This window comes from Equus przewalskii, chromosome 12 (genome assembly GCF_037783145.1).
Source record: "Equus przewalskii isolate Varuska chromosome 12, EquPr2, whole genome shotgun sequence".
In the NCBI taxonomy this organism is placed as follows: Eukaryota; Metazoa; Chordata; class Mammalia; order Perissodactyla; family Equidae; genus Equus; species Equus przewalskii.
The window spans coordinates 21463579-21477575 of NC_091842.1; the positions used below are offsets into that span (position 1 = coordinate 21463579).

The 13997-nt window shown below is 45.6% G+C and overlaps 1 protein-coding gene across 2 annotated transcripts in view; it reads left to right on the top strand.

Moving 5' to 3' along the window:
• The first annotated feature begins 7461 nt into the window (after positions 1-7461).
• NSMCE1 (NSE1 homolog, SMC5-SMC6 complex component) overlaps positions 7462-13997 on the top strand; it is a 58896-nt gene continuing 52360 nt past the window's right edge. The window contains exon 1 of one of the 2 annotated variants that reach the window (XM_008528422.2): positions 7462-8303. In XM_008528422.2, coding sequence (XP_008526644.1) covers positions 8282-8303 — 22 coding nt within the window. In that variant the 5' untranslated portion in view covers positions 7462-8281. The remainder of the gene's footprint in view (positions 8304-13997) is intronic. The other variant, XM_070566532.1, reaches the window with a different exon arrangement.

Here is a 13997-nt window from a genome sequence, read left to right on the forward strand (position 1 = left end):
GCGGATGCTGATGGAGCCCTCGGGGGACCTGTGAGGAAGGACGAGGAAACACGCAAAGCACTTGGAACAATGCATGGCCCAGCTCAGCACGTGGGAACTGTTGTTCTCACCGGAACCAAGAAGAGAAAGGAGCCCAGTCAGAGCCTGTGCCCTCGGCCTCTTTGCCTGGTTGTAAAATGGGGTTGAAAATAGCACTGAAGACAGGAAAGGATAGAGCAGATGTGGTTGGGTGTGAGGACATTTGGGAAATCTGGAGGAAGGAAATACGGGAATTCTTTGAACTTGTCTTGCAACTTTTCTGGAAGTCTGAAATTACGTCAAAATGAGAGTTAGAGAAAACGGGGCATTGTGAGGCCCCAGAGAGGTGACAAATGTGGAGTTTGTCATCTCACATACACCCCACTATTCAAGCTCATGCCCTAGTTGTGCAAACTCTGCCTGTGGCTGCCCTGCGCCAGGCCTGGGAGAGGGACCTGGAGGCCCCAGAGGAAAACTCAGGCCCTCAACCCGGGGGGCTCCCAAGTCTTGCCTCCATACAGGCTTGGCTCACATGACCTTACAACACACTTACGTGTTTTCAAGCCTGTCTTTCAGGTTTTAGAAAATTAATTAAAAATTTTTAGAAGAGTTGTGTATTTACAGAAAAATTGATAGTACAGAGCTCCCATATACCGTCCCCCCCGCATGTAACTTCCCCTATTATTAACATCTTGCACCAATGTGGTACGTTTCTTGCAATTAGTGAACTGATAATTAATACGTTATTGTTAACTAAAGTCTAGAGTTTACGTTAAGGTTCCCCCTTTCTTTTCATTGGAATCAGACAGTATAGAGCCTCTTACGACTGACTTCTTTCAGTTAGTGACATGCTTTAAGCTTACTCCACATCTTTTTGTGGTTTGACGGCTTATTTCTTTCTATCACTGAAGACTATTCCACTGTCTCGATGTCCCACGCCATATTTATCCACTCGCCTACTCAAGGACTCCCTGGTTGCTTGCAGTTTGGGCAATTACGAATGAAGCTGCTATAAACACTTGTGTGCAGGTTTTTCTGTGGACATAAGTTTTCAGCTCCTTTGGGTAAATATGGAGGAGTACGGTTGCTAGATCATATGGTGCGATTACATTTAGTTTTGTAAGAAGCTGCCAAACTCTCTTCCGAAGAGGCTGGACCGTTTTGCGGTCCCACCAGCAGCGGACGCGAGTTCCTGCTGCTCCGAATTCTTGCCGGCGTTTGGTGGTGTCAGTGTTCTGGATCTTAGCCAGTCTAGGAGATGTGTAACGGTATCTCATCGTTTCAGTGTGCAATTTCCTTAAAGACATATTATGATGAGCATCTTTTCGTATGCTAATTTGCCATCTGTATATCTTCTTTTTTGTCTGTTGAAATTGTGCCCACTTTTAAATTGGGTGTTTTGTTTTCTTATTGTTGAGTTTTTAAAATCTTTCTATATTTGAATACAAGTCCTTTATTGGATATGTGTTTTGCAAAGATTTTCTCCAAGTCTGTGGCTTGTCTTTTCACTCTCAATAGCGTTTTCTGCAAAGCAGAAGTATTTGATTTTAATAAAGTGCAAGTTATCAAATTTTTTCTTTGATAGATCATGCTTTTGGTTGTATTTAAAAACTTGTTGCCAAACCTAGACCCTAGAATTTCTCCTATAGTATCTTCTACAAGTTTTATAATTTTGCATTGTACATTTAAGTCTATGATCCATTTTGACTTATTTTTTGTGAAAGGTAGAAGGTCTGTGTCTAGATTCTTTTTTTCTTTCTTTTTTTTTGCGAATGGATATCCAGTTGTTCTAGCACCATTTGTTGAAAAGACTGTCGTTTCTCCATTGAAGGATAGTGTTTCTCCTTTCCTCCTTTGTCAAAGATCAGTTGACTATATTTGTGTCTGAGCTCTTTATTCTGTTCTGTTGATGTGTTTGTCTGTTCTTTCGCCAAGGCCACGCTGTCTTGATTACTGTAGCTTTATAATGTCTTGAAGTTGGATAGTGCTAGTCCTCAGCTCTGTTCTTCTTCAGCGTTGTGTTGGCTGTTTTGGGTCTTTTGTCTTTCCCTAGAAACTTTAGATCAGTTTGTCGATATTCACAAAATAACTTACTGAGATTTTGATCGGGATTGTGTTGACGCTACAGATCAAGTTGGGAAAAATTGGCATCTTAACAACATTGAGTGTATCTATTCATAAACAGAATATCTATCCATTTATTTAGATCTTTGATTTCTTTCATCAGAGTATAATCGTTTTCTTCATCCAGATCCTGTATATATTTTGTTAGATGTATACTTAAGTGCTGTGGGTTTTTTGGTGCTAATGTAGATAGTGTTGTATTTTTAATTTCAAATTCCAATTGTTCATTGCTGGTACTTAAGAAAGCAACCAACTCTTGTATATTAACCTTCTATCCTGAAACCTTGTTACAAACGCTGAGTGCCAGATTTTTGTTGTTGCAGTTGATTCCCTGGGAATTTCTACATAGACAGTAATGTCATCTACAAACAAAAACAATTTTGTTTCTTCCTTCTCAATCTGTGTATCATTTATTTTCTTTTCCTTGTCTTATTGCGTTATCCAGGACTTCCAGTTCGATGTTGATTGGGAGTGGTAAGAGGGGGCGTCACTGCCTTGTTCCTCATCTTTAGGGAGAAAGCATCTCATTTCTCACCATGAGTATTGTGTTAGCTGTAGGTTTTTTGTAAAAGTTCTTTATCAATTTGAGGAAGTTCCTCTATTCCTAGTTTGCTGAGAGTTTTCATCATGAATGGGTGTTGGATTCTGTCAGATGCTTTTCCTGCATCTATCGATATGATCATGTGCTCTTTCTTCTTTAGCCTCCTGATGTAATGGATTACATTAAATTGACTTTTGAATGTTGAAACAGCCTTACATAGCTGGAATAAATTCTGCTTGGTTGTAGGGTGTAACTCTTTTTATACATTATTGGATTGCATTTGCTAATATCTTGTTGAGAATTTTTGCACCTATGTTCATGAGAGATTGGTCTGTAGTTTTCTCTTTCTTAGGTTTTGGTATTAGGGTAATACTGGCCTTATAGAATGAGTTAAGAAGTATTCCTCCTCCTACTACTTTCTGGAAGAGATTGTAGAAAATTGGTATAATTGCTTCCTTCACCCTTGGAACCATCTGGATCTGGTGCTCTCTTTTTTTTGTTAATTATTGATTCAATTTCTTTAATAGATATAAGCATATTCAGATTATCTATTTCTCCTTTGTTAGTGTTGGTAGTTTGTGTCTTTCAAGGAATTGGTCTATTTCATCTAAGTTATCAAATTTGCGGGTATAGAGTTGTTCATAATATTCCTTTATTATCCTTTTTCTATCCCTGGAATCAATAGTAATAACTCTTGCTTCGTTTCTGATGGTATTAATTTGTGTCTCCTCTATGTTTTTCTTGTTTTCTCTTGTTAGCCTATGTAGAGGTTTATCAATTTCATTGATCTTTTCAAAGAACTAACTTTTGGTTTTGTTAATTTTCTACTTTCAATTTCATTGATTTCTGCTCTAATTTTATAATTTTTTTATTCTCTTCTGCTTCTCTTAGGTTTATATTGCTTTTGTTTTTCTAATCTCCTAGAGGAAAACTTAGGTGATTGATTTTAGAGCTTTCTTCCTTTCTAAGTTTCTGCATTCGATGTTACAAATTTCCCTCTAAGCACTTCTTTCACTACACCTCACACCTTTTGATAGATAATGTTTTTATTTTCATTTAGTTAAAAATATTTGTTTTGTTTGAGGAAAATTAGCCCTGAGCTAACATCTGCTGCCAATCCTCCTCTTTTTGCTAAGGAAGACTGGCCCTGAGCTAACATCCGTGCCCATCTTCCTCTAGTAAGTGAGACGCCTGTCACAGCATGGCTTGCCACATGGTGCCATGTCCGCACCTGGGATCTGAACCAGTGAACCCCGGACTGCTGAAGTGGAACGTGTGAACTTAACTACTGTGCCACCGTGCCAGCCCCTAGTTAAAAATATTTTTAAAATTTCTCTTGTGATTTCTTCTTTGATTCATGTATTATACAGAAGTATGCTTTTTAATCTCCAAATATCTGGGGATTTTCCAGCTATCTTTCTATTATTGATTTCTAGTTTAATTCCACTGTGGACTGAGAGCATACTTTGTATGAATTCTAATCTTTTGTATTGGTTTATATTTGTTTTGTGGCCCTGAATGTGATCTGTCTTGGTGAATGTTACCCATGAGCTGGAGAAGAATCTGCTGTTGGATGCAGTGTTCAGTTACGTTCAGTTTTAATGATGCTGTTCAGTTTAACTATATCCTTACTGAGTTTTTGCTTGACGGATCAGTCAGTTACCAAAAGGGAGGTGTTGAAGTCTCCAACTTCCAATATTATTATTACCCAATAATATTCTTAAGCAAATAATAGTAGATTTGTCTATTTCTCCTTATAGTTATACTGGTTTTGCCTTGTGTATTTTGACACTCTGTTGTTAGGTGCATACATATAAAGGATTGTTACGTCTTCTTGGAGAGTTGACCCTTTATCACTATGTAATGCCCCTATTTATCCCTGCTAACATTCCTTGTTCTGACGTCTACTTTCTCTGAAGTTAATAAAGCTACTCCAGCTTTCTTTCAATTAGTGGTAGCATGGTATATCTTTCTCCGTCCCTTTATTTTTCATCTGAATGCATCTTTATGTTTAAAATAGGTTTTTCATAGACAAAATATAGTTGGGTCTTGGTTTTTAGTCCACTCTGACAGTCTCTGTGTTTTAGTTGGTGTATTTAGACCATTCTCATTTAAAGTGATTATTGATATAATTGAGCTAATATTTACTCTGTTGGTAATTGTTTTCTATTCATTGCATTTGCTTTTTCTTTTTTTTTTTTAAAAAAAATCTTCTCACTTTCTGCTTTCTCTGGCCTTAATTGAGCATTTTATATGATTCAACTTTCTATTCTCTTTTAGCATATCAATTATACTTCTTTAAAAACAGTTTTAGTGGTTGTAATAGAGTTTGCAGTATATACTAACAACCTAATCTAAATCCACTTTCAAATAATACTGTATTGTGTCATGGGTAGTGCAAGTGCCCCATAGAAGGGTATTTATTCCCAATTCCTCCCTCCCACCCCCGTAACACTGCTGCCACTCATTTCACTTCCCCACATTATAATCACCCAAAGCTACTATTGCTTTGAATGAACAGTTATCTATTAGGCCAGTTGAGAATTTTTTACAATTTAATTTTTATTTCACCTTAGTTTATTCCTTCTTTTCTTATGTAGATCTGAGTTTCTGACATTATTTTCCTCCTCTCTGAAGAATTTCTTTTAACATTTCTTGGAAGGCAAGTCTATGAGCGACAAATTCCCTTAGTTTTTGTTTGTCTGAGAAAGTCTTTATTTCTCCTTCACTTTTGAAGGATAATTTCACTGGGTACAGAATTCTAGGTTGGTGATTTTGTTTTCAACACTTTAAATATTTTTGTTCACTCTTGTCTTGCTCACATGGTTTTTTGACAAGAAATCTGTTTCTCTGTAGGTAAGGTGGTTTTTTCCCACTCTGGCTCCTTTCAAGATTTTCTTTGTCCTTGGTTTTCTGCAGTTTGCTATATGGTGTGGTATGCCTAGGTATACATTTTTTTGGCATTTATGCTGCTTGGTGTTCTGTGAAATTCTTGGATCTGTTATTTGGTGTTTGTTGTTAATTTGGAAAATTCTCACCCATTATTACTTCAAATATTTCTTCTGTTCCTTTCTCATTTTTTCTCCTTTTGGTTTTTCCCATTAGGCATATATAACACCTTTTGTAATTGTCCCCCGGTTCTTGGATATTTTGTCCCCCCCCCCTCCTTTTTTTTCATTCTTTTCTTCTTCACATTTCAGTCTGGGACATTTATATTGACATGTGTTCAATCACTTGGCTGCGTCCAGTCGACTGATGTGTCCGTCAAAGGCATTCTTCCTCTCTGTTATGGTGTGTTTTTTCCCTAGCATTTTCTTTTGATTTTTTTCCTTAGAGTTTCAGTTTGTCTGCTTGCATGTTGTCTGCTTTTTCCATTAGGTCCCTTAAAGTAATAATTGTAGTAATTTTTCATTTGCTGATAATCCCACATCCGTGTCATATCCCAGTCTGTTTCTGATGGTCGCTTTGTCTTATTTTCTCTTGTTGTGAGTATGGTAGTGATGACTTCCAAGCTCTTTACATGTTGGAGCTGAAACTGGAACCCTGTCTTCCAAGTTTTAACCCTAGTTGCCTTCATGTGGTTTCCCCCAGAAGCGGACTCTGAGACTTGGATTCTAATGCAAGCAGCTTGTTTGGTCGCTGATCCCTGGAAGCCCAGGAGAGGTACAGAGAAGTGAGACTGGGACGGGAAGAGGTAATGCAATTTGCATCCTCAAGCAGGGAACCACTGTAGTCCCCTGGGACTCAGCTCTGCTGGGGGCTGTGCGGCACAGTGCAGAACGAGCTCCTGAAGGGGATCGCACCAGCGGGGAGAGGGCTGAGGTGTTTATACACCTGCTGCTCTCAGTCGTTGGCTCGGTGGTTATTTTCCCAGCACTTCCAGACAGGCCACGTGGGACAGGGACTGGAGGGGGAGCAGAGCAGTCTCCAGCAACCCCAGGAGACAAGCCCTCAGGCCAAGAGCTGCTGCTGCGGGGTTTGGAAGCCAGGCATTTGCGTGGAGATGGCAAGGCTGATGGCACAGGGGCAGGGGCAGGGAACTAACTGCAATGGGGTCGTTCTGCCTCTAAAAGGAGGAATTACTTCCTTTTCTGAGCAAAACCAGATTCTTCTGAGATCAGAGATATAAGTTTCAGGATCTGAAGAGAGAGAGTTCAAAGAATTTCTCACCCATCCACCTCATTCTCCACCCGAACAATGCTCCACAGTCCGTTGTACCTGCAGCTGTCTGTCATGGTAGGTGGATGTGGCAGACACACTTAACTGTTAAAACACGTCCACTTCTTTAACACTCCTCCCACAAAAAGGTGGAGTCTGATTCTCTTCTCCTGCGCTGTGGCCTGGCCTCAGTGGGTATCTTCTAATAAATAGAATGTGGGAGAAAGGAGGCAGTGGCTTGTAAGGCTAGAGTTAAAAAGGAGATAGAGCTTCCACCTGGAATCCTGTCTCTTTCCTTTTACCTCTTGGGATCCCCGAGCCAAGATGTGAGCAGTCCAGCTAGCCTGAAGCCACCATGCAGGAGAGAGCACATGGAGGGAGCGCGCAGAGACAGAGAGAAGCCCGAGGAGGCCCAGCTGTGTGAGACTTCCCAGCCCAGGCCCAGATGTGAGCGATGAGTCTGCAGATGGTTCCAGCCCCCAGCTCTGGAGTCATCCCAGCTGACATCAAAGGGAACAGAGATGAGTGGAGCCCACTGAACTCTGACCAAATTGCAAAATCAGGAGCAAACAAATGTTGCCGTTGTTTTACTTTGCTGCCAAGCAAAGCAGAGACAAGCTGTCCCCACTGAGCCCTGCCAGAGTGCAGATTCATGAGCAACATAAATGCCACTGAGTTTGGGGAGCGTGTGTGTTGCAGCCACAGTACCTTGAACTGCCGCAGGCCCACAGTACTCACCTGCTGCCTTCTTCCTTGCTGACAGAACCCACACTTCATCTGGGGCAGCAGTGCGCCCTACCTGAGGCAACGGATCAGGATTTGTTTCAGCCGATCACGACAGTCCTATCCCAGCCTTCTCCGCCTCCCTTGTTCTAGAGGGTGGCTGAGTGACCCAGTTCTGCCAAAGAAACACAAATGGAAGTCTGTTTGTGGAGGTGCTTCTGGGGAAGTAGTAGCATTCCTCATAGACGGGGTCTTCCTGCTGTGAACGCGAACCATCTTGCCACTACGAGGGAAGGCCAAGACAACTGCCGTGTGGGAGCCCTGACATCTGTGGACTCCTGAGCCAAGTCTAGTGACAGCCAACATCTGCAGTTCTTGTCAGGTGAGAACTTTCCAGACGTGGGAGCCCTGACGTCTTTGAGCACCTGAACCACATCAGCTGTGGCCAGCCTCCAGACTCCAGGGAATAGGAGAAATTTTGACTTTTGTTGCCTGGCTTTCTGTTGTTGTGCAGTTTAACAGAACAGACCCAGTGGGCTTATTTCAAGAGTTGGAGTCATCTATGGCCTCCAAACTGGCATGGCACACTTGGTTTTGGCAGGTAAAGAAAGACAAAGGGATTGCCAAGAACTCTGAGCCAAGCTCTGTGGACATAGCCAGGAGACTGTGTCAAAGTGGTTGAGGGTCGATCCCTTTTGCTACTATCCTTGGGACAGAATGACATCCAGTCATACCTCAGGTAAGGCAGTTTCAATAAACAGGCTTTCTCTGAAAGGAAATGATGAGGATGATGATGATACGATGGTGCTGGTGATGATGTTGATAATATGATGGCCCTAGGGATGATGCTGTTGATGAGGATGGTGTGGTGATGGTGATGGTGGTGGTAGGTATGGTTGTGATGATGATGTTGGTGGTGATAGTGGTCGGGATGATGATGGGGATGTTGATGGTGGTGGTGGTGGTGGTGACAGGATGATGTTAAGATCTATCACTTGCATAGCGATGTGGCACAATGTGTCAGACCCTGCTGTAGGTTCTTGTTATGCATTAATTAATCCTTAGAAAAACTCCAGGAAGTGGTTACTGTTACTAGGTCCATTTTACAGATGAGGAAACAGGCACAGAGCGGGTAAGTAACCTGGTCAAGATCCTGTCACTGCTGAGTGCTGAGTGAGCACGCGTTCTCAGGAGAGAGAATCATCACCCAGGAACCTAACAGACGGGTGCTCACTTTGCTTGTTGCAATATGTATGATTTGGCATCTGGGAGGAATGGACACGGGGCTTACTGTTTCTTGCTGAAGATCAAAAGACTCTTGCCTGTTTACGTCACTGACTTCCTGGAAGAAAGGAAAAAAAGTCCTGAATTGCGCTGTCCTCCAGGGCTGTCTTCCTCCAGATCACCACTGACTCAGCTTTCAGAGTTCACAGAGTTGACTTTCTTGCTTAAAGGTTAAACCAGAGTTTCTCAACCTCAGCGCTACTGCCATTTTGAGCTGGGTGATTCTTTGTCACGAGAGGCTGTCTTATGCACTGCAGGATGTTTAGCAGCATCTTTGGCCTCTGTCCACTGGATTCCAGGAGCGTCTCCCCATTGTGACAACCAAAATGTCTCCAGACTTTGTCAGATGCCCCCTCGGGGGGAATGGCCCCCAGGTTAGAACTACTGGGTCAAAGGAAACAGGCTTCTGACCTATAAAAGATAATTTGACCACAGGGCTCTCAGAAGACTCTCTCACCAGCCGGTGGTCTCTGCAATGGCGGTGACCCAGCCTTACTCATCTCATTTCTCTTCCCCCAAGGGAAGGTCACCCAAGATCACCCCAGGGTGATCTGTAGCTCATAGCAATGAGGGCACAAGAAATGGTTGTCAAATTGAACACAACCAGACTGTGACTGGGGACAAAACTATACAAACAGGAAGTATGGGGATTACCAAGGAGGGAGGCCTCTGAAATGGGTCCTGAGGGCATCTGCGAAGAGGCGAGAGCTGCATTTGAGGGGGGAGCAGCATGCTGACCGGGTGGAGGGGAACATGGGCATCCGAGGCAGAAGGAGCAGCAGGAGCAAGGTTGGAGGTGTACAGGTCTATCTGGGGGAGTGCTGGGTGAGGGGGTGAGCGATGCAGCTCAGGGCTGTATTACAAAAGGTCTTGAACACCAGCCTCCGGGGATGTGGAGCAGGGCAGGATTCCAAACAAAGGCACGAGAGGCTCAGCATTTAGAACAATCCCCCTGGCAGCTGCTTGGACGGTGAACTTGAAGGAGACACAGCTGCTGACCAGCTGGAGGGGTGTCACAATAACCCGAGTGACAGCTGAGGCCCAGCATAGGGGACGGCAATAGGCAGAAGGATTCTAGGCACGCCAATAGGCGTGTCCTCCTATTTCATTGTGGATAAATTCAATCCTTTCCAAGAGCGTAGAGGCAAACAGAACATTTCTGCTGCACAGTAAGCGATTAATAACATGAGCTTCCCTCCTCCAGCGCTGTGCCGCTTTGCACGCTGTTCCCTGGGCTGGCTGTGCCCTTCCCCCTTTCCTCAGCCTGCAAAACCACCATCTTCTTTGAAGGCTTGCTGCCGCCTCAGTGGAGAATTCTTAAGCTTCCCAGGCCGGCCCCCTCCTCTGTATCCAAGGTCCCTTGATGAGTGCGACGGGCGCGTTGTGATTTTGTGCTTGTTTTCTCCCTTAGACAGTGAGCTCTCTGCAGGCTGTGACTTTGTTTGTCTCATTCATTTCTTCCCCCAACCAGTATTTATTGAGTACCTACTATGTACCGGGTACTGTGCCAGGTACTGGATACTGTCAAAAGCAACGGCCTCGTACCCCCAGCACCCGCAGAGGGCCTGGTGAGTAGATGGATGAATGCATGCAGTGGGGTGGCTGAGACCTAGAGAGCCCGGTGAGTCACCCACAGCTGCCCAGCACGAAGTGGCTGAGGGGGAGCTGAAGTGCAGATGGTTAAGGAACATGGAAGCCAGCTCTTGGCACACTGGGGGTCCCCGTTGGCTGCTTTCCCGTGGGGTTCTCTGGGTTCCCAGGGCAGCCTCACCAGTCAGCAGGATATCACCGGTCGGCTGGCCTGGCTCCACCTCTTCAGCTGTTTGGCTGAAGCCATAGGAACTGTGGATGGGTTTATAGTCGACGTGGGTGGTTTGACACGCACACACACTTGTCCCCTTGTTGCCAGGCAACAGCCCAGCTTTGCCTCTGGGGACCTACCCACCCGACACATCCCTCCATCCACATATCTGCGTGGGACCCCACGCCCAGCCAGGAATGGAGCGTGTGGCCCAGGCCTAAGTTAGTCAGTGCTGCCAGTTCTGCTGTCCACATGGCCACAAGGCCACAGAGCTTGGTCAGGGGCAACCATGTGACCTAAGTGCCCTCAGCTAGTCCAGTTAGGGTGAACCTCAATACTTTCTGTGGGACTGCTGGGACAAAAGCACTGACACCCTTTGGTACTGGATTTGAGTGTGGAAGGTGTGGGATTTTAACTGCATTACTGTTGGGTGCCATCTTCTAACCACAAGGAGAGGGCCTTTCTGTAAATGGAAACCCACAGAATGGAGTCAAGAGATGGAGAAAGAGAGAGTGAAATTAGGTCCTAGTGTCACTGTCTGAGCTCCTGGATCCAGCCAGGCCTCAAGCCAGCAGGATCTTACCCTGGACATTTTGGTTATTTCCTCAAGCCAGTTTGTTGGATTTTTTTTTTTTTTTTGGAAGATTAGTCCTGAGCTGACATCTGCCACCAATCCTCCTCTTTTTGCTGAGGAAGACTGGCCCTGAGCTAACATCCGTGCCCATCTTCCTCTACTTTATATGTGGGATGCCTGCCACAGCATGGCTTGCCAAGCGCTGCCATGTCCGCACCCAGGATCCGAACCCACAAACCCCGGGCGGCCAAAGCAGAGCGTGCGGACTTAACTGCTGCACCACTGGCCAGCTCCATGTTGGATTTTTAACCTTATCTCTTGCAGTGCTGAACTGCGTGCTCAACCTGTGGTAAGGAAGTATTTTTACTGGTTAGTCTCCTCCAGGGAAGGGAGTAGGAATGCACCATGGCAACACCGTCAACAGGGCGGTACCCCAATCCTGCCCTCTGGCTGTCCTGCAAGGAGACTGCAGTGCAGCACCGGGTTGTCTGAGCACGGGGCACGGCGACAGGCACCCGCACTCACAGGGTCCATTTCCTAGAGGAGCACCTCCTATTTCCAGATCTGCTCCTGGGTCCTCTGGCCGCCTCTGGCACAGTCAGCGCTGCTGCTCCTCGGTGACATCTTTTGCTAGTCCTTTAGGGCCATCCATGTCTTTCTTCTTTAATTCAGCTGACCCCTGGCTGGGTCTTCTCTCTTCTCCTTGTCTCAGGACATTGGGACATCCCTCCTGAGAAATGTCATTCCTCCAGACTGGACTTGGCCCTGTAGCTCTCAATTCTTGGAAACTTAGCACGTCCCCAGTGCCATATAATCAATGGTCTCATTTAATCTTCAAACAACCTTGTATATTCCCATTTTATAGATGAGGAAATTGAGGCTCAGAGAGATTAAGTAACTTGCCTAAGGTCTCACAGCTAACAAGTGGTAAAAGGGGACTGCACCCCATGTCTCCCCAACTCCACAGTTGTACTCCTCTCCACTCTGCTACACTTCCTCTCTGGGATCTCTGGAGGCTGCACCTATGGGCATCCTCTCTGGGATCTCTGTCTGGAGGCTGCACCTACGGGCGTCCTTGCCTCGAGGGCAGGACCTAGACCCAAATGAACCCATGTCCTGGCAGTTGGTTAGCGTTGGGACCTGGCCACAGGGGCCTCTTAACCTGTGCAGACGGAGACAGACGTGCCAGACAGTTCCTGCCCACAGGAGCAGCCCTCAGCCAGTGCTGACCAGAGTTGGCGGAGAAATACCCTAGTCTCCTCACCTCTCAGGGGATGTGGGAGGACAGCTCTGAGGCATGTCCTTCCATCTCCCAGAGGTCCCAGAGAGACCGAGCCCCAGGCCCCAGTTAACCTGCTCGGGGAAGCTTCCTTCCTTCCTCCTTTCACTTCCCCACTCTCTCACGGCACCTTCTGGGATCACCTCCCATGGAAACCACTTGTCTCGGGGCCTTCTGGGACTAGCTAATGTGAGTCAGCCCTCTGTAGCATGCTTGATATTCCTCTGGTGAACCATTCCACCTGAGCTCCAGAAGTGGGCAGGTGACTCAGAGGTGGCCAATCAGAACATGCGGTCCCTGGGCCTTAGTGATTCAGTCAGAGATGGGCATGTGACCCGTCGGAGCCAATGAGACTCTGAGATTTTGCTGGGGCTGCTGAGACGGAGAGTCACCTGCCCTTCCCACAGGCGTTTCTCACCTGTACCACCTGCAGGGGGTAGGGCCGGAGCTCTGGCAGCCAGCTTGCTTGAAACCAGCTTTACTGCTCTTTCTGAATATGAAGATAGGACATTGCAATGATGGAGATTTTGTGGGAGATCGCAGTGATGGCCCTGATTCTTTACCCCTCCCTGTCTCCACACTCCTTGCCATGGAACTTGTAAGTGTCCGTCTCTTGGACTCTGAGCTCAGCCATGTGACTTGTTTTGGACGATGGGATATTAGCAGATGTGATGGGGCAGAAGCTTGAAATGAGCTTCCATAATTGGACTTATTGCTGCTTTTGCCATCAACCTTAAGGACGTCTGCGGGCTGGGCTCACCCATAGGATGAGAGAGAATGTGGAGCAGAGACACCTCACCTGCCCCGGCAACGCCAGTCTAGATCAGTCAACAGCCAGCCAATGTCCAGACATGAAGGGCCCAGCCAGGGTTGGCAGAGCTACCTGGCTTACACCGAGTGTAAGCATGAACTCTGACTGTCGTAGCCGCTGAGGGCCTGTGGCAGCATTACCGTAGCAGTAGGTGATTGACGCATTCTTCATTAGAAAGTTGAAGCCATACAGAAAAGTATGAAAAGTTAAGTGGAAATCATCTGAAATCTCAGAGGTAGCCACTGGTGACATTTTGCTGGTGAACATCTCTCCATGTGCATGCACACACACACCATACACACGTCCTCCCATATTCAGAGTCACAGAATTAGGGTCATTTTGGCAAGATCGGGGCGGGGTTTGCGGCAAAGGCCACAGAGATGAGGGTTTGACGTCAGCCTCCTAATGACAGTGGTTTGCCTCAGCCTGTCTGGGAGGAAGTAACAATGATGAAAGGACTAGTATTGGGTGTGGAGAGAGGAAAATGAAAGGCTAAGGTGTCGGGGCAGTGAAGGAGGTTAAGAAAGATGTTGGTTAAGAAATCAGCCTCATTTGGGACAATAAAATGAGCAGGAATGGAGCCTTGGGAAAAAATCAGGCTGGTTTATTTAAAACCCTGTCACCCAGAACCCAGGGGTTCATTCAGTGACTATTTATGGATGCCTATTGTGTGTCATCGTATCC